The sequence below is a fragment of the Solea senegalensis genome, linkage group LG10 (assembly GCF_019176455.1).
Source record: "Solea senegalensis isolate Sse05_10M linkage group LG10, IFAPA_SoseM_1, whole genome shotgun sequence".
Classification (NCBI taxonomy): Eukaryota; Metazoa; Chordata; class Actinopteri; order Pleuronectiformes; family Soleidae; genus Solea; species Solea senegalensis.
The window spans coordinates 5807895-5828930 of NC_058030.1; the positions used below are offsets into that span (position 1 = coordinate 5807895).

The 21036-nt window shown below is 40.1% G+C and overlaps 1 protein-coding gene across 7 annotated transcripts in view; it reads right to left on the reverse strand.

Annotated features, from left to right (window-relative positions):
• Positions 1-20450, reverse strand: part of LOC122775971 (suppressor of tumorigenicity 7 protein homolog) — a 47436-nt gene extending 26986 nt beyond the window's left edge. For 4 of the 7 annotated variants that reach the window (XM_044036249.1, XM_044036245.1, XM_044036244.1 and 1 more), the window contains exon 1: positions 5206-5300. In XM_044036249.1, the coding sequence (XP_043892184.1) occupies positions 5206-5227 (22 nt within the window). In that variant the 5' untranslated portion in view covers positions 5228-5300. Of the gene's footprint in view, positions 1-5205; positions 5301-20036; positions 20160-20201 lie in introns of those variants that run through there. The other 3 variants (XM_044036243.1, XM_044036242.1, XM_044036250.1) reach the window with 3 other exon arrangements.
• Positions 20451-21036: the final 586 nt, after the last annotated feature.

Genomic DNA, 21036 nt, shown 5'->3' on the forward strand with positions numbered 1-21036 from the left:
CGATATTGATGGAGGAAAGGATTACCAAAGATACAGTAACTATCAATTTTCAAGAACTAAGATGTACTGGGAGCTCTCTTGATTTTATTTTTTCAAAACGCCAGTTCTGAGCTTGTCTGCCAACATTTGCCGTTTTAATATTTGGGCATCTCAATAACAAACATTATTTTACTTCCTGGCTTTATTTTTTGATCTACATTAAAAATGTACTCTCGATGAAATCCTCCAATATCCATAATAAATTAGGTGAGTGTGCCTACACTGAATTTAAGAGCAACAGAATGATCTCACTGCCTTTGGTTCTGGCCAAGTCTATGATCATTAAACTCAAGAGTCTGAGCTCTGTTGCTGTTGGCACCGGCTGTGCATCGCTGTCAAGTTATGGATGGCAGCAGAAAATGGCCTGGGAGCCAGTATTCACAGGCTTTCTTAGATCCATATATGGAGATACTGAGTAACCGAGTAAAACGACTAAAAATTATGTAAAACCAAAACCAAGTTATAGAAGCCTGAGCACTGTGGTCCAACTACAGTATACGGCTAAGCACTTATGACTGATTAACAACACAGAACAAGATCAAACAATTTGCGAGATATCATTTCTTTAAAAAAACAAAAAAGTGTGAATACAAGAGTGAATGGTTGTGAGTCTTTGTGATGGACTGGCGACCGTCCGGGGAGAAAGCCGCCGTTTACCCTATGTCAACTGGGATTGGCTCCTGTATCCCCCCATGATACTCATGATAAATTAACGAATGAATGAATGAATGAATGGATGAAAAAGAAAATAGGGCTTAAATTTGACTTTTGGCAAAGTACAGCTGACAGGGCTGATGAGTGCCCTTCTGCTGTTTTACAGAAACAAACAGTAATAAATTTTCCTTTCCTGAAATACAGCACATCAATGTGTAAGCATCCTCAATTCTAAAGCTGTATTTTGTTACCATATCCTCAGTAGTGTTCTTTGAACTGTATCCTAACCTATGACAGAACCTATTCTTTATGTCAATATGAGCAAATTATTAAACAATGATGGTTCACTGAAACGTGATATATTAATGGTGCAGATACTATAAATAGCAACAGAATATCAAACGCTTTCCAGAAGGATGCTGTGTAGTATCAAGAATGGGAACATCTTAAGTATGGATGTCTCCTATCAGAAACCTTAAACTGAATGATTGGCTACATCACAGCTTCTACATCAAGCATCTGTGTTTGGTGTTTTTAGTTCTGTAATGATCCATGAGATAATGCTCTTTTTTATAAAAAAAACAATTGCTTTCCTTTTGGCTTGCTCAACTTCCAGCCACTATATGAACTGAAGATACAAAAATAGCAATAGTCAGCAGTTACCACAGAAACCAAATCGTTCTCCCATTCTTATGGGGGTTACCACAGCAACAGAGACAGCTGGTTGCTGTCAGGGAGCTGTTTGGCTTTTATCGTATGGCCATTGTCGGTTAGCACCTCATTCTGCGCTTATCCAGTGCAGCAGGGTTAGCAAACACAACCTGGAGATTCCCCAGCAAGCCATTCAAAGCCCATTAGAGGCGGCTTATCGCTGCATTTCAAGATGATTCGATCAAAATATAATATATCCAGCTTACAAAACATTACGGTCAGGGGTAAAAAAGCACTTACACAATGTGGGAGTGATATGACAAGGTATGACCCACAGCAATGCACACTAAAAACATGCCAATTTCATTTCCCTGAGCTCATTCTTATCATAAGGCATGGAGTTGGCTGACAGACGTTAATCTGACACTGATTTAGTCTGGTCTAAAGTTATCATTTATCATTTGTATTATTTGGCTCTGAGGCTTGGGCCTGGGACACCCAGTGATATGCTTCTATTAGATGAACTGGACTTAATGATTTCAAACACAAACTGATGTAACTGTCCAGCTAACGTACAAACGGTTTATCTTGCAGGAAGTCAGCAAACTAGTGCATTCAGAAAGCATTCTGACCACTTCACTGTTTTTTAAATGATGCTTTCTGGTGCTAAACTAATTTCTCAATCCTGGAAGCTATAGGAAATTTATTTAAAAGAAAAAAAATGTCACTGTTTGTTGTGTACTAATGATAATCTTAAAATGACTTTTAAAAGGGGAAGAAAGAAAAATCAATACCACTTTAGACAAAAACAAATCTCATACTACACAGGAAAGTGCATGCAGTACTATCCTCCACTTTGATAATGTGATACAGCATAAAGGTATTTACAATAACATTTGCTTTTGTTCATAGGGCAGAGAACTATTTTGAGAAGTTGAAAATTAGAGATGTCTGAGAGTCGATGTTTTACTGTAACTGTAGCCAAAGTTATTTGTGTATTTCTTTTTTCTCACTGTATAAAAGGAGAAACATGTTTTAAGTGGTTCCCCTGACTTTTAACTACCTCCACCATTTGCCACAACGACAAAGGGAGAACAGAGTACTCCCTGAAAGTGCACATTACTCTACAAACATGAACACCAATCCAAACTGTCAACTTCAGCCTTATTGTTTTCAGTACTGCAATAACTGTTCACATGCTTGTATAAGAGCAGCGGCTGGGAACTCTGGAGAAATGAAAGTGAGTGCTTACTCTGGCTCTACTTGAGACCACATTTGGCTTCAGTGCAACACTGTGACACAACAAAGGTACAGGTTCAGCCTCTTGCTCAGTGGCACAGTATGCTCTGGGGGCCAGAGAAGTTAAAAGTGAATGACCTGACCAACATGACAGCAAAATATCAAGGTTTTTAAAGTATCATAATGACAAAAAAAGTAACAAGAAAAACACTCAAAGACCACAAATCACTGCCAAATACACACAAGCACCATGTCCATCAAAATCCTTTCTTTTTTCTAAATCTGAATTGAAATTACCACCAAAATCTAACAATTTGTTCCTTGCTACAACATACATCCCCAGAAATGTACAGAGTCATGTGACTGAAACACATTAGAATCCCTAACAACACTTTTTGGAGGGAAGTGACACTGCCTCATACAAAAACTGTTAAAAATGTGTCTGAGGTCATTAACTGATGCAGTGTTGTCGGTTTGGATATAAATGTGGATCTGAGCTGATTTCGGGCCAAATAATTCAAATGAAATGGCCTATAAAAAGAGGCCACACTTACCCATGAGTGTTTTACACTTCAATGGACATTGGGTTTTTGCACCATTCTGTCTTATGGCAGCCTAAAAAAATGCATGAGATTGCATGAAGCTGCACGGATGAAAAAATACCATCTAATACCACTGATACTATTATTAATACTATTAAGCCATGTCCTTGCATCAACTGGAAAGCATTTCTATCTGCTTAAGCATATAACACAAAATTAAGTGAAGCACAATATTAGTTTAAGAAACTCTTATCAATGGGGGCTGACAAATTTAACATAACCTATATGCAAGAGATTAGTCATGGCCTGTGATCATTTGCCAAACAGTATTTATCACATTTATCTTTCAGCAGTTCAAAACAAAACAGAGCAATAATACACACTATAGTTACATCATACAAACTGTTAATTATTGGTTCACACTCGTTCATCTGTGTAGTGTGTGCAGTGTACAGTGCAGCAGTGATACCATTATTATACAAAATCCTGAACAGCAATGCTTATCAGACAAACCCATATCAAAGTGTGCACAAAACAAAGGATGAAACTTTCAGCCTTATGCAAGGGCAGGAGGGCAGACTACAACCTGCTGTAGCTTCTGTGTTAATTGGCAAAGGAGGCTTGCACTTATCTGTAGATGAAACAAGTGGGGAGCATCTTTTTTTATTCTTTGTATTTATTTTAAATAAGTAATTGATTCATTTTACTCAGCAGCTGTTTATTTTTGTTGTTCTTCTATCAAATAAATGTTCAATATCCTTGAGGCAGCTTAAATGGCAAACATTAAAACAGAAGCATAAACACAAATCTGACAAATCTCAACCCACACACTGTGACATGTTATTAATTATAAATAAACTATTTCAAGTGGTGATGTAACAATATTAAATCTGCAATACACATGTTTTCTAAAGTTCACGTTGTGCTTGGTAAATATGTTCATCCAGCAGACAGGAAACACTGAGGACAAGCTGCTGTCAAATAGAGATCATGAAAGTGTGAAGCCTGACCCTCAAATGACCTCAGAATTTGGCAAGAATTTAAAATGGACACAAAACCTGAGTCGGGTTTTGGTGATATCTTGGATGAGATCTGTAGCCGGCAGTATTTCCCGAAAGATCCACAGCGCTGCCACTCATGTGCACATTTTTTTATAAGCAAAAGATTTAAAACTCAACTGCTTAGTTTGGACATGCTGCATGGTAGCTCTCTGTCACCATAATGGACAGCATGCTAACACACCACAGCCTGTGCAGAACACATGCTGACTCTGAGCTGACATCAAAACAATAAGATACTTTTGGCCGTGACCATGTGGCCATGGCAAAATCAATAAGATTGGCTCAGACTCCTTTGAAGCATCAAGCAGGTATTGGAGTGACCCATGATGGTATTGATCAAAGTGAAAGGTTTTCTTGTAAGAGAAGGGTAGAGGGGACCCACCTACACATCAGCACTACTCTTCTTGGGGAGGTTAGGAGCTGTGTCCAAATACACACGTGCACACAGACATACACATCAGCAATATGCTATGTTAGCTTTAGTAGCATCTGTGGCTGGAAAAACTACCAAGACCAAACAGCGGTCTGACAGAAACAGAGGAAGAAGACGAGGGATGCTGATGCTACTGGAAAGGATGCAACTCTGAGAAAAGCATCCATCTTCTGATTCACACACACACAAATATGCATAAATATACACTTCAAACAGTATTCAGCCTGCAGGCATTACACTGGACTGAAAGCACACAGGCAGAAAATAACCACGTATTTATACACACGCACACACATTAAGACTGAGAGTGAAAGAATGCAAGACAGGCAGTAAGCTCAGCGTGAACAGCGAGCTGGTAGTTTCCACCCTCTGTGCTAAAATGGTAGAGCCCACATTTCTATCCATGCAATCTGCCACCAGCAACCATGGAGGCAAAACAGGAAGAAGGTGAGGAGACTAGAGGAGGGATGGAGGAATGGAGGAAACCCGACAATGTCCTTTTCCTCCTCTTCTTCAGACAGAGCACACAAATAAACATAAATAGACATGAACATAGAGGAGGCGGGAGGATGGTGGTGGTACTTACATGAGGACTCTGTGCCGAACATGGCTGGGCCGGGAGCTGTGATGGACAGAGAGGAAAAGGAAGAGGAGGTGGAGAAGGAGGAAAGAGAGGAGAGAGAAAAGGGAGGGTGATGGGGGAAGAGAGAGAGAGGGGGAGAGAGAGGTTGATGAACAGGCAGCTACACAGCAGGGGTCTTCAAAGCAACACAATGCAGCCAGCCAGCCGTCACTGCCTCCCAGACGTCCAGATGCCCTCGCTTCGCTCTCCGTCACTGCTTTAAAAGCCCTCCTCCTCACACGCGCGTACACAGCCCAGCAACAAAAATAATATTACTAAAAAAAAAAAAAAACACGAGGCCTTATGGAGTGCTAAAAGATGTGAAATAAAAAAAAGCCTTCACTGCCAAGAAAACCTGTGGTCAAATCCAGATATGAAAATGAGGCTGAATGTGGCTTGATATCTCATCTCTGTCTGCAGTCTATATCCTCCTGCACATCCTCTCCTCTCTGTCACTCTCTCACTTCTCATCGCACTGTAGGATTTAATCATTGGGGGTGGGGGAGAGATTGGGAGAGAGAGAACGAGGGAGAGGCTTTTCCAAGGAGAAGAGAGAAAACAGGGGGCTGAAAAACTCAAATTATGTTGAAGAGCTGCTGCTGCTGCTGCTGCAGCCGCTGTGAGACAATAGCAATGCAAACAGAAGATAGTGACGTCAGGATGGGGGTGGGGGGAAGGTGCTGTAAAAAGACTGACCAGCTACTGCTGCTAGATGGAAGATGGAGAGAAGGACAGAGAGGGTGGAAAGATAGTAAGGTGAGAGAAGGAGAAGGTGTCACGGGGAAAAGAGAATGAAGGAAAAAAAGAGGGGGCATAGGAGAGAAAAGAAGCCATGGAACGGCAAATGTGGCATGAAGAAAGGAGGGAAAAGAGGGGAATATGTGAGAAAGGAGGAAAGGAGGTAGAGAAAGGGGCAAAGGTGGTAAAATAGAGAAAAACAGAAAGAGACTGGGGGCAGATACAAAGGGGGAGGAGGATGGCAGCTGGAGCTGAGGGACATTGGAGAGAAAAAAAAAGAGGAGAGGAAAGCAGGCCAATCAAAAATTTGTGTACACACACGCGCACACACACACAGAAGCAGTAAGGGGGCAGGGGGCTGCAGTCTGTCAGTTTGACAAATTGAAATAGAGTATGAGGCAAAGCATTGGAGACTGATGTGTGTTTACCTGCTGTGTTTACACAAAACACACATGCAAACACACACAGGCACACACACACACACACACACACACACACACACACACACACACACACACACACACACACACACACACACACACACACACACACACACACACACACACACACACACACACACACACACACACACACACACACACACACACACACCTGGCCATCAGGGAGGCAGAAAACACATTTTATGATGCAATTGCAATATCATCAAACAAACCATAGATCACTAGAGACATTTCAGATGAAATGTTTCCTCCGCAACTCATGTCTGAGCTTAAGTGAACAGTTAACAACATATGGATTGAATTGTTAAAAATCATAGAACGATGTGAGCAGTAAAAATTTATCAATCTCTCTCTTTTTTTAATCTAATGAGTTAACAAAACACCTTAGTTCAGGTTTTTTGAAGTGTGGTTCATTGGAAAGCTTAAATTTCCAATGGTGTTGCTTGGAAACCTGAGCTCTGGTCAACATCTACTACACGCAGCACAAGCAAAGCAAAGCAATGGACCCACAGTGTAGTTTGGCAATGTGTGATGTCTGCCTTTTCAGAGTCAATGAGCAGCATCTGAGTTGAAGCCTCCACTACAAATGTTAGAACTGAAATGTAATAACATGGCAACAAGAGCATTTCTTTGTAATTATCATACAATGTTAAGTTGTGTTTTGAGAGGTTGCAGTGACCCTGGACCATCAAATACTTTTAAGTTCATTCTGGAGTTTAAGTTGATATTTTGACTGAAGAAAAATTAGGAATGCACACCATTAGACATTTTTTCCATTATATCATATGCCAATATCTTGGGAATGCTTGGGCCTAGAACTGATACCTATATTTTATATCCCATTTTAGAGCCAGTAATCGGCCAGTACCAATATTATGCCAAAAAATATCATGCATCAGTAATGAAATTCATTATGGTCATTCCTGCCATGGGACAAACGTAAGGTCACAGTGACCTTGACCTTTAAACAACCAAGACTAGTCCATCTTTGACTCCAAAAAATTTTTTTGTGTCAAATTTGAAAATGTTTCTTCAAAGGATAATTGGGACAATTTAATCTTGTTTTAAGGTCTTCTGCCTCTTTCATGTGCTCCCTGTGAATCCCCCTGCAAGAAGTGGGTCTCATTATTGGTGTATACTGTAAAACTTTAATGAAAACTATAGTATGTAGCTTTTAAATGTAAGTGCATACATAACAAAGTTACTGCAGCTGGGGGTGCACAGTGAGCCTGGATTCAGCATATGAATGGGTACAGTGTTGAGTCCATACAACAGCCTGCTAACCTAAATAGATGGGAGGTCTGCCAGACGTCATCCTGGGCTCCTTCTGAATGGAGTGCAGCTAGCTAGCATGTGGATTAGCTCAGCAGCTGAATAGAGGAGCGTGTACGGACGGAGGCCTCTGTTCTTTTGTGTCTCCTACCAAGCCACCCTCCTCCTCTCCTGCTTCTCCTTTTCTGCCCATTGTCTTTGTACTTCACACTTAAGGAGACCCCAACTCTACTCCTGCTAAGTGGTACACTGCCAAAAATATCTACTAGTCAGCTGGCATTTGGGTTAGGAATGTCTATCAAATTTCTAATGAAGTCATCTTTGTTTTGTTTTTTTCACCAAAAATCACAGATCAAACTTTTACATATATGACTGGAGAAATCAAAAAAGGGAAACAGCAACACTGACTAAGTATATGAAGCATGTATCATGTCATCATATCTTCAAGAGTTTTGGATACTTAGTACTACATCAACCAAGCACATCACAGTAAAAATATGGTGCGCCGTTAGCTGTATCTACATTTATAATATTAAACATTTGCCACTGGACAAATGTATTCATTGCTTTAATCTCTATTCATCAAGCTCTATTTGTTGATACAAATAAACCAATATTCCTTATTGGTGTGCTTCTTTACTACTGGAGTAACAATACATTTGTGAAAATGCACAAAACAAGTTTGACCAATCACATAAATCTTCAAGTAAAACATCACTTATATTAGGAAAGGCCTACATCCAAGCAAAGAAAATAGACCTCATCTTGGATGCAGCTTCAAACATTCAACAGAAACCCATATAGAACCTTCAAAGCCACTCTACAAAGCTCTACTAACATGTGCCAATGTGATTTGAACCACATTTGTAACTGTATGTGGAATGAGACACATGACAGAACAAACTGTGGTTTCCCAAAATCCCTTTGAGCACATTCAGAGGTTTCAACCCCTATACAGGGTCTTTTTCTGACAGACAAATTAAAACCAGCTGTATCAAACTGTTTCTCAAAATCCCCTGAAAATGAATGGGTATTTCTCAGTTAGGGCCAGATAATACTTGTTCCGCTTCCACAAAAGCCACTTTGCATTTCTGCATTGTGTGTACAACCCCAGAGTTCCATTTGTACAGTAGCGGCAATGTCTCACCCTGAGGAGTTCACTGGTATTTGTATTTCCTTGTATCCTTTGACTGTAGACTTGTGCATGTGTAGGTAATAGCGAACATCCTCATTCAACCCTCAAGCAAATTATCACAGTCATGGAACAAATGAGCGTGCCACCAAGTGGACAGGAAAGTATTGTGCTACAGAGAGCATGCACATTCGCCGTATGTGGCCTGCGTAGGGTCCACGTGGACCAATGTGGAAATTGGAAAACAGCTAAACTTGCATCACGCAGACCAAAGACCTTACAGTGTTTGAGTCACACGAGACGTATGGTTACACGCCATGTCACTGGGTTAAGCTCACTCTGACACGCTGATAATTAGGATGCAAGACCATTGCTATTAACAGCAGTGAAAGCCAGGTGAATGGAAGTGCTAATTGAGTCAGACACTGAGTAATGGAACAATGGAATTGTTCAATTAAAGATTTACTTAAAAGAGTGTTCCTCACTACATCTCTTAAGGAAAACAGCATTCATGAGCCATTTGTTCCAGAACAATATACACCAAACCCCTCCCCAGCTTCAATCACAAAGTACATCCCCAAAAATGCATCTCCTCCTGGTTGCTAGGTAACTGAAAATAAGCCTGAGTAGTGGAGCTATCCTTCAGCAAGAGGGAAAATGAAGAGGACAAATGGAGGAGGAGGGAAAGGGACAGTCTAATATGAAACACACTAAGGATTGGTTGTTGTCTGCGCAATGGGGCAATACTTCACAAAAGCAAAATAATAATATGAACCTTCAATATTTACATTTTCCATTTGCCTTGAGCCACATCTCGTTGAGTGATATCACAAAGACTGAACACTGTTTAGCAGCACAGATATCCAACAAAAAAAGACAACATTAATTACCCGAGTCATCCTCCACATGAGCGTCATGGGTCACTGGAGCCAATCCCAGCTGACACAGGGCAAAAGGCTGGGGTACACCCTGGACAGTTTGCCAGTCCATCGCAGGGCCAACATACAGAGACGAACACCCATTCACTCTCAAATTCACACCTATGTGACAGCCAGTGTTCATTTTACCCACTTAGTGAATATTTTTAATGAACCCAAATTTAAATGAGCTTCTCCCCCAATTTGAAGCTGAAGCCTTTTCTCTTCATTCATCATTTCAACAATTATTTCCCACAAAGCCTTGCTTTGAAGTTTAAAAATACTAAATCAAACACACCTCAAAAATGATCACCTCATGTAAATGTGTTTTTAACTGGGGTTGTTGGAAAAAAAACCTCTGCTCCAGGGCACTACAGCTTTAACAACGTCAGAAATTGCTGTAGTTATTTAACTCAACACAGCTGGCTAGTGACTACATTGCTGGATGGTTAAAAAAAATACCTCAGCCGAGTGTCTAAAAATAGACTGCTATGAGATCACATCTTCAATAACAGTAAGGTTTTGGGTCTGAACACTATAATGAGCAGATTTACAGCAGTTCTGAACTTAAATATACCTTCAGAATACCACTTCAGTTACATATTGTGATGCTGTATTAACTCTGTTCCTAAAGTTGAGTGACCATCTTACCATTAGTCTTTTAAAAGGTCTTTAGGCCCAACACTTGACCAAATCGACCAGTGATAGGTCAATCAAATTCCCCTGCATAAACCTTTACTGGCCACAGGCCATCAGGCTATCAATGTCGAGCCCTGTAGAGGCAAATTCGCTGGTGGTAAAATTAGCATATATATCGTGGACAATTCCTGACATAAGAGCGAGGTGGTGCGAAACAGGAATACTGTATGCACTACATTACTATGCAGACAACAGCGGGGATTGGTAGCATTCTAATAATCTTCTTTCTTCCCCCTCAGAGGATTGAGACTACCAAAAAAGGAAGGTCAGCAAGGCTTTGATTACCTCCACTATTCAACAATTCAAACACAGCAGCATCATTTCACTGGTTAACTGGGTCAGGAACGCTGTGACTATCACTGCTGACACCAGCTGGACATAACTGGTTCTCAGGACTGCTATTACTGGACTACAGAGTCTATTGGTTTGGACAGTGAGACCTTTAAGTAAACCTTTTACAGCAGTGAACAAAACCCCACACTGGATATATTACAGCTGATGCTACAGACTACGTCTTCTTTGTAATAATATGCTTAGTGTAATTTGGGCCAGACAAATCACAGCAATCTCTCTCAGAACTATCAGTAAATTAAAAGATAAAAACTCTGAAGTGACTGCACAGAGTAAAAAGCTTGACTGATTGGACTGTTCCTTCTGTTGTCTCTTGACAAGTACTACTAATCTGGATAAGTCAAAGTAAATCAGGCTTGGTGATTCACAAGATATTATATAATTTGATAATAAGTCCATCTAGCAAAGACTAGCCAAGTGACCAAGTTTCATACCAGTAGAGGGAGTGCATCGACCAAAGTCAAAGTGCAAGAACAAATGTAAGGTGAGAAGAAAGTGATCACAAACCTAACTTTGTCCAATTTACTTTTGTATGAACAAATTCAATTTTATAGCATTTAGCATTACATTAAAATTGAATCCAGAAATTGAATGGTTTCCCTTGTGGGCCAAAGAGACATTTAATATGATTTATTTATTGTTAGCAGCAAATTGAATGTGTTGACTGTAAAAATTGTAAAAGAACAGTATCTTCCTCTTCAGTTGTAGGGCAACATTTTGGATCAAGTGCCTGACTATGTTTACATTTCATTTTCTAATAGCGTTGCTTACACCTGTTCAAACAGGGGAGTGCCCAGAGCAAGCGGTGTGTGCCTGCTGTCACTAACCAGATCCACAACAGAACTCTGCTTTTGATCTTTAACACTTGTCTTCATTTGGATGTAACTATTAAGAAAAAACACTTTTAAAACACAAGTTAAATCTACTTTGCAATAGATGGGAAAGTAAGGGACTCCCCTCTTAAGCAGTGTTAACACAGAGTGGAACAGTATAGTTTGGTATGGTACAGTACACATTTTTTACCGTTCCATTAGGAATAGTACCAAAATAACTGTTCCCAACTGTTCCAATTCCGGCACCCTGCCCTTTGAGTACTAGAGCAAAATGGTATGGAACAGTCTGGGTGACACTAGACCATACGTAACATAATGGAAACGTGGCATTAGCTTCAATAAATTTCACCATGTTTTTGTGCATGTGTGGAAAGCATCCCATGTAACATTCCATACTTGATTTTTTTTTTTTTTTGGAAAAAGCAACAGCCCTACTACTCATGGTCTTCTTATCCAATATGCAGGACCACTGTTTTGGACTACAGCAAGTTTCTTATGGCAAATTACATGTAGCCAGAGGAAGTCTGGTATAGAAATATGGTAGAATTTCCCTCAACAAGAAGACAAAATAGCACTCACTATAAAAATAAAAGATATGATACAATGCAAACAGCAGAAACAAAGGTGGAACCGAGAAATTATGAAATATAATACAGGATTAAAGAACGTACCTTACCCCTGTCTTTTGCCTGTCTGATACTGCACAGATTCCTGTTAATTTCTTCATATTGTTTGCCTAGATTCAAATATGTGAAGCCAGTCAAATCTGGAGTTTAAAAAATGCATTTAAATTCAGCCAAATGGACTCATCATTCATCATACGGTTTATGCAAAGCAGGAAGCCGGGGTGAGGAAGGGCGGGGAATAAACCACCTGCTTCATATTAGCAGCCTCTGGCTATAGCTGTTAGCCTTGTGTGATTAACTCATCTTTTTGACAGAACATCAAACATTACACAGATGTCAGTGTTATGATGTGGTGGAGATACTCAGGTTATGCTTTCATTAAAAAGCAGCCTTCCTGCAAAAATGCACTCATCATCAGAAAATCACAATTTCCCCTCCTCTGCCAAAACAACACAAACGTATCTGTCTGTGCAGAGTTTGGTGGAAAGCTATACCCTTCTGGTTCCTATGATTTGAAATATTTATAACAGCCAGAGGACAGTGACATGGTTTTATCATAATGTATTTTAGGTGTTGTTGGTTCACTGCAGCCTTCAACAAAAGGTTCAAATGTGTTATTTTGTGGCTGTGAGGTTTAGAACCTTACATTAAGATTTACCTTAGGAGACACAAACTAAAGTCAATATTGACTTCAGTTTCCAGTCATAAAAGGCTCTCTTACTCTGAGATATGTACATAGTTTTAAAACATAACTTTAAAATAAAGTTTTTTCTTGTATTCCAACTGACAGCCATGTTTTCGCTGGTGTTTTTTTAGCCTGTGTCTGGCTGGTTCTGGAAGCAGGGGCCCACACAGTGCAGTCAGCACTGACTATAGCCGTGTTTCTACTGAGTGGAACAGTTGGGTTTGGTACAATACACTTTTCTTGTGTTTCCATTAGTAATAGCACCAAAAAACTGGCCCTTCTCTTGGGGTGCCAGAGTAAAATGGTACGGTACAGGTGAAGCTAGACCAGCTCCACCCACGGCAGTCAACTGACTCCACAAACCGAACAGAAAAAAACAGCTGGATTTCCTCCATTTTGTCTGCTGTGTCGCATTTGAGGTTGTCTTTTGTTGCCTGGTAGGACGACACACTACTTATCTCACCAACACAGCCATCAGGCACAGCCCACACCCAGCCTACCAACTAAGGGTATTGTTCTCAATCGAAATGCAAGTCTGACCCAGGGCTTTACTGTTCCAAACCAAACTATACCATAATGGAAATACAAAATATGCAGCAGTACCTCACACCAGAAAAAAACTCTCAACTATCTCTTCAAGTCTCCAAGTTACTCTTTATCTACTTTAATCACTAAAGATTTAGTAAGCAGAATTGAATTCCCTTCAGCATCTCTGTACTGTGACATTTCATAGAATGAGGGTGCCTACACAGCAGCTGTGACCTTTCTCTCACTTGGGCAGAGCTTTCACTGGCATCATGGGCCAGATATTAGGGAGTTAACTGCTTTAAGTGACCACTTTGGATTATTCCAGGTGCAAAGGTCTACATGGTGAGCCAGACTTTCCAAAGTGAAAGATCTCAGTGGATACAGCTGAGTGAATGCAGAGAGAAAATGGACAGAAAACAAACCGATCGTGAGTTTTTTCCTCTGTGCAGGGCAGGGCAGTGTTCACCGTCAAAGGTAGGGCAAACATTTCTGGCTGAGATCGAGTTACCAAAGTGGTACGCAGGTTCTAAATAAAGGTTCCTGACCAGTCTGATCTGGCTTTGTGGTGAATGTGCGTGTGTGAGTCACATCATGCTGCAAACTCACAGGGTTTCCGTACACTCCATTGACTTTTAAAAACCAATACTTTAAAATTTGGACTTAACAGTTCAGTAACACACAGTTCACTGTAATGTATGGAAAAGATTACTTTCTCACTGCACTGGGACATGTACAACAAATGTTCCTTCACCTTTTTCAGGCTGGTTTGTGTATTATTCAGACTATTTTTTGCTTGCAGAGCAGTGGAACTACCTTGTTCTTAATACAGAGACATTAATGCCATCCCAGACTCAGTGTTGGAATCCGTTTGCATTGAAAGTCTGAAGGATGAAAAAAAAAAATCCAATCTTCAAAGAGATTTAATTTCCATTTCTGATGCATGTATTAATTCTCTGAGGAATATAAAGCCTTGGAATAATGCCCTGCAGAAAATGTCTGAACCCAGATACAGGCGTACAGCATGCCAACTTTCTCTACTAAAACTGTGAGACACATTATGTGCCATCACTGAAACTGCGGCATTGCTAAATGGCCACTGAGGACTACTAGCAACCGTTGTATGTTAGTGCAAAATGATCCATAAATTCTACTGCGTGCTTTGACATTATAATTTTTGAGGCTACACATCAAAATAATGAAGCCTATTCCACAGTCTAGGACCAACCATTGTTTGGCAATTACAAACAGCTTATTGCTGAAATTCAATGCTTTAAAATCGCAATAAAATCATATACCTCCCCATGTCTTATGCTGTCTCTCTCCTACTGTTGTTAAAGCAACAGTTGTTTTTTTTTCTTTTGTTGTACAGCCATGCAACGACCCTGACCCCAACCCAGGCAGGGTCTCTGAGGAGCTGTACACACATTTCTTTTTTTTCTTTTTTTCAAAACGACAGGGAAGATCATTTCCATTTCCATGTGGACAGGGTTATAACACAAGAAACATCTGATGGAGTTAAAAGTTCAATTGATCACTATACTTTATGGTAATGGGGAAGTATACATCAGTAATATATTCTGTTTAAAGAGGAAGAGGAAGTAAAAGTAATTTCCCTGTAAGGCTATTAAGTGATAGTCAGTAGTTAAACCTGATCTGGTGCGAGGTAACACTGACATTATTTCCAAGCAAAGTCATATTATGATAACCCTAAATATCTAAATAAACATTACACAGTGGAAAACATGACACATCAGCAGTACTGATATGGTTAATCTGACTATGAAAATATGCTCCATCGCCTGTTATGAAAATCTGTCACGCCACTTCGGAATACACATGCACGTACATATGTGCACAGCACATATTCTTACTACTGGAACAGATGATGTTTATAAATGACCAGAATGTGAAAAAAATACTTTAGTATGTTTTATTTTCGAAGTTTGGTTACACTGTAAAAGTGTACCACCACATTTATCTGCCACTGGGTGGGTAATTCTGGACACTGACTGGTTGCGTGGACAGTATGAAGAGTGGATTACAGGATGCCACACACAGAGTAAAACGGTATTCATTCAAAATGAACCAAGATAATCATTTGTTATTGCCATTGTCACTTCAGTAATGTACTGCATATTCCTTGTATACCATTTTTTGCAAGAAATAATAATAATTGTATACAATAAGCTGATAAAGGGTAATAAATATTAAATATTTTTTTAATAACCCAGTAAAAAAGAAACTCCAAAGTCAGTATTATGGGGAGGATTTCTTTTGGCATTTTATTATTATAAAATTATTTATTGGTAAATAATTCCATAAGGCATTTCAATCATAATGTGCATCAATGATCTGAGAGAGAAAGACATTGCTGCACCTTCTCTGGGCTCTGTTTACAGCACCATAACTAAATATGTAGCTTATGGTGTAGTGTGGTCTACTGTTATGGGTAAACTGTCACTGCCATGAACCAGCCCATCACATTTTGCTTTAAATTGTCTGTAGATTCGGGGAGAAGTTTTGCTGGCTTCCATTTCATTTCCCCTTGCTTCTATGTTTACAACTGTGAAGCACTAGTGTGTAGGGACAGTAAAGTGCAACGATCAGGCATGTCGAGTCCAGAGTCCAGACCACTTTTCCCTGGGTCACACAAAAAAATACACACACTCTCAAAGCAGCATGGGTTGCCAGACCAGCAGCGTAATAACCTACAAAAAGAGTATGCATATGATGAATCATCAGTCAGGCATCATCTACCGCTTTATCCTCCACCAGAGGGTCGCGGGGGTGCTGTGCCAATCTCAGCTACATCGGGCGATAGACAGGGTACACCCTGGACAGCTCGCCAGTCCATCACAGGGCCACACACATAGAGACAAACAAACATTCACACTCACACCTATGGTCAATTCAGGGTGTCCAATTTACCTAATCCCCACATTGCATGTTTTTGGACTGTGAGAGGAAGCCGGAGAACCCGGAGAGAACCCACGCACACACGGGGAGAACATGCAAACTCCATACAGAAAGGCCCTTGTTCCAACCGGGGTTCGAGTGCTAACCACTACACTACCGTGTGCCCCTATGATGAATCATATTATATTTCATTAGTTTTTTAGTCATCTCCATGAGAAATTACATGAGTGCAGTTTTTGTCAAAAAAACATAGTTGATACGTATCAAAGAACATTTTTAAGGAATCCTGGCCCTTTTGTACTAGGTATACAAGTAATGGGAGACTTTGACATATTACAAGACAGTTCAAAGAGAAAGAGCAGACTCTCCTGTTGGCTGTTCTTCTATACCTACTCTGCATTCAGGTCCCCTCAGTGGAATGATTCCCACTCGGGCAAAGATAACAATGGCCCATGGTAAAGAAACATAATAAGAGAGGAAAGAGTCGAAAAGATAGGAGGACAATAAAACATGTGTCAATGTCAGCAGAGGGTCAGAGATGGACAGATTGCCTTGCTCATTCTTCAAGTACGCAACAAGTGCTTCTGTCTGTGCTCGTCTGATGAAAAGAGCACAAGACAGAAAAATATTTCATTGTTGAATTTTTGGATTATCACTCTCTGTGTGATCCTGCCAACTGCAGCTATATACTGTGTCAGGTGTCTGTCAAATAGTCAATTCGAGAGTTAGCAGCTGTGTACATACATACTGTAAATTAACACCTTTCTGCGCAAGAAGTGACAAGGTGAGAGTCAGCAGCAACAGCGAAGCCACATTAAACATGACACATACAGCTCCAACGCCTGTACTTTCCTCTGCTCAGTCAATGAAACACATGCACATACATGCACACACTACTATTAAAGAGTCCTCATGCAGCCTAAAGGCTCTCCTGACATCTCTGGTTCCAGCCAGCTGGCTTGCTGAAAGAGCACATTCTTCCATCTGCAGCTAAGCACAGTCACAGGAGACTCATCACTGGCTGCAAGAAGACACATAATCATGCCAACAGGAGCAGTGAGCTGCAGCTCAATGCCCAGCAGAGGCAGATACTGAAGGTCCACAAGGCTAACAAGCAGTGGAAAACTGAGTCACACTTAGATCAAAAGGAGTTTTTTCACACATGAAGAATCAGAGTAAAACCAGGCTTGACCGAGTCCGATCATTCCATCCTGACTTTTTTGTAGACCAAGCCTAATGTGGGATGCAAAATACAGGAATATTTTGGTGTAATCAATCAGGGTACTTTTTTCCTCTTTTCATGATGCCTCATATCATTGATATTGCTATACACTTACAGGCCACTTCTTCAACTATTCCTTAATGTAAATATCAGCCAGTCACAGCTGCAATGCAACGTAATGCATTCTGGCATGTAGACACAGTCAAGACAACCTGCTGTTCAAACTGAGTATCAGAATGATGAACGGTGATTTAAGTGACTTTGATTGTGAAGCCTGCCCAACACTAGAAGATTTTCAAATCTAACTTGATTCAAAAAACATGGGAGACCACAGACACAACAAACTTTTTATCGTGGAAAGTGTTGTTTGAAAATATTGACACACATCTACAAATCTAATTCCATACAGTACCACACACTTGGCATTTAATCAAACATATTCAGGGAGGAAACTCCAGGGATTTGGGATCTCACAGAAACGTGTGTAATTTAATGTGACCAGAATATAAACGACATGGAGGCGGACTGTCATCATCAGTTATTAGCTGTCGTTTGTGTGATGTTTTGTGCTGAGAAAACGAAATTATGTCCGAGAAGACAGAATCAACTTGGTGTGTACTAGTTCTAAACAAGAGTACGCAAAAAAAGGCCCTCAAAATTGTCGGAAGGGCCTGATCCTATCCTCTATTGTGGGACAGGCTTAACATGGCTGTTGGTGCCAAAGGTTTGAGTATTTCTACTAAAAACTGCTAATCTACTGGGATTTTCACACACAGCCATCTCTAAGTTTTTACAGAGAATTGCCTACAAATAAGAAAATATCCAGTAAATAGCAGTTCTCAGGGTGAAAATGCCTTGTGGATGCCAGAGGACAGAGGATAATGACCAGACACAGTTAAAATGATAGACAGGCAACAGTTATCCACATAACCTCTAAGTTATGCTGAAGAAGAAGAAGAAGGGCCACAGCAGCAGATAGCCACTCTTCATTAAGTTCACATATACATTAGAGTTACTTTATATACATATATATATATATATATATATATATATATATATATATATATATATATATATATATATATATATATATATATATATATATATATATATTACAGTTGACCAATAATTTTTTTTTCATATGAATGATTATCATGATACCAGGATAAGCTTATGGGCATAATTAGTTCATAGCTTAGAATTGTAGTATTTTAATGAACAGTAATAAAAAAGTGACTAAGCCAGATAGATGCGCAGAATTGATCTCCATGGCAACTTATGTGCTACTGCTTTCCTGAGCCATATGGTGGGGATGAACAATAAATCATTGTCTAATTGAAAATGTTAGTTGAAACAACACTATTAACAAATCACAAGGGCAGCAATTGATTTGATAAATTTTTGACTATTCCGTTTTATGTCAAATAAAAAATGCAATACGTAAATGTTTGAAACAAGGTATATCTGTGCATTCTCGTCCTGGAATATTTTGATGGTTTCTCATGCTCCACCTTGTTAAAAAGCTAAGACCATTAAATTAAGCTGCACCTTGCACCTTTAAATGTTCTTAATATTAATTTCTCAGAGACATACTTACAGTATAGTTAAGTTAATTGTATATTTGGGATAGATTATCTTTTTAAACGTGTTTTATGTTTTGTATATGTGTGTTGTGGCTCGTTTTTTTAGGAACATCCCTAGAGTGGCTGCCTTTAATTCCGTTATATGTGCTCATACAATGACAATAAAGACTTCTGATTCTAATTCTAACATGATACATATCGAACAGAGACTTGACCTAACATTTATGTGGGAATTCAAATTGCAACGTGTCAGTCCAAAGGAAAAATGCAAATAGATAGTTTACCCAAATCGTTCAACCATGGTATAAAGGGTTAATTAAACCAGGATCACTGAAAAACTCCGACTTAATAAGCCATTTAGTTTTTGTGACGCAGACCTCTGACGTTTAGCTGTTTACTGACAGAAATGTTCCACTTGATTTAGAAAAAGACCACAGCCATGGAGTGACAACACCAGTAACACACGGCTGACACTGTTAAACCCTGCAGCGCATCATAGACGTCACTATTACAACAATACAACGCTCTGCTCCTCTGGGCTGCTTTTACTGTGCTGGAGGAGGAAAGTTAATACGTGCGAGCCGAGAATAAGCCACTGATGCTCTATTGTGAACTTAAACGTTAGCCACGCACGTTCCATGAAGCCATGAAGACTTTCCATTTAAAACCTGGCTACGAGTTAGCCACTCACTCTGCTAGCTGTGGGGCTAACTCGAGCTAACCCAAACTTGTAATTTTTGCAAAACATTACGGGCAAAAGTTTCTAAGTAAACATGGAGGCAGTGGCGGCAGAGAAGAGGCGACCGAGGCGACACGTGGAAGAGAAGCTTACCTCAGTTTGTGTGAGTGCGAAAGCCGGTTGAAGCCCCACTCGTAGCTAGCATTTCTCCCAACAGCAGTTCAACATGTGTCTAGTATCCAGCAGCAGCGGCGGCGCACTGTGTCTGTGTGTGTGTACTCGTTCTGTTGCCTCTTTAGGACCTGTTCTTACACTCACCTCGTCAGGACCAGTAGTTCTCAGCAGGACCGTCCCAGTCGCGTCCTAATGAGACATAACCTAATTTCTCACACTCTGACTGAAAGTATAGATTATGGTGTGGACTGTGGTTAGGTCAAGTTTAGGGTTAGGCAATAACTGGTTATGGTTAAGGTTGGGGATAAAGCTGTCCAAATGAATGGAAAATTGAAGTCAAGGCAGATGTCCTTGCAAGGATAGCTGTGAAAACCTGTGTGTGTGCACGCGCGCCGTTGTGTGTGTACGTGTCTGTTTGCCTTAGCTAACAGTTAGCCATCTGCTCGCTTAACTAGACAGTTAGCTTCTCCCGCCGCACGGTGTCGCTGTCGCTGGTTTACAAGTATGACAAGGTGAGTTCAGCCACACACAAAAAGGCTACACCACCAAAAATCATTAGCTAAAATAAATATTTAGATATTATTATATTCAAATATTGGTCCATTAAAAAAAATGGATTCCTGAAATCTTTTTAATATCCACCATTATGGGATAAATTCATTTTACCCTTGGTCGTCCACCAGCATTAGCCCAATCAGACTGCACATCTAAGGGATGTGGCATTCAAGACTCAGGATTCTGTGTGGCCCAATTTAACATATTCATCATAAAGAAGCTGAGTTTTGGGACAGAGTGCAATGAAATCATTCCTGTCACATGTGAAGTTTATTTATTTTATTTTTTTTTAGATACTTTATTAATCCCCTTAGGGAAACTACTCTCTGCATTTTGACCCATCCTAGAATTAGGAGCAGTGGGCTGCCACACTGATTAGTGCTCAGGGAGCAATGGGGGTTGCTCAGGGGTACCCCAGCCCTTT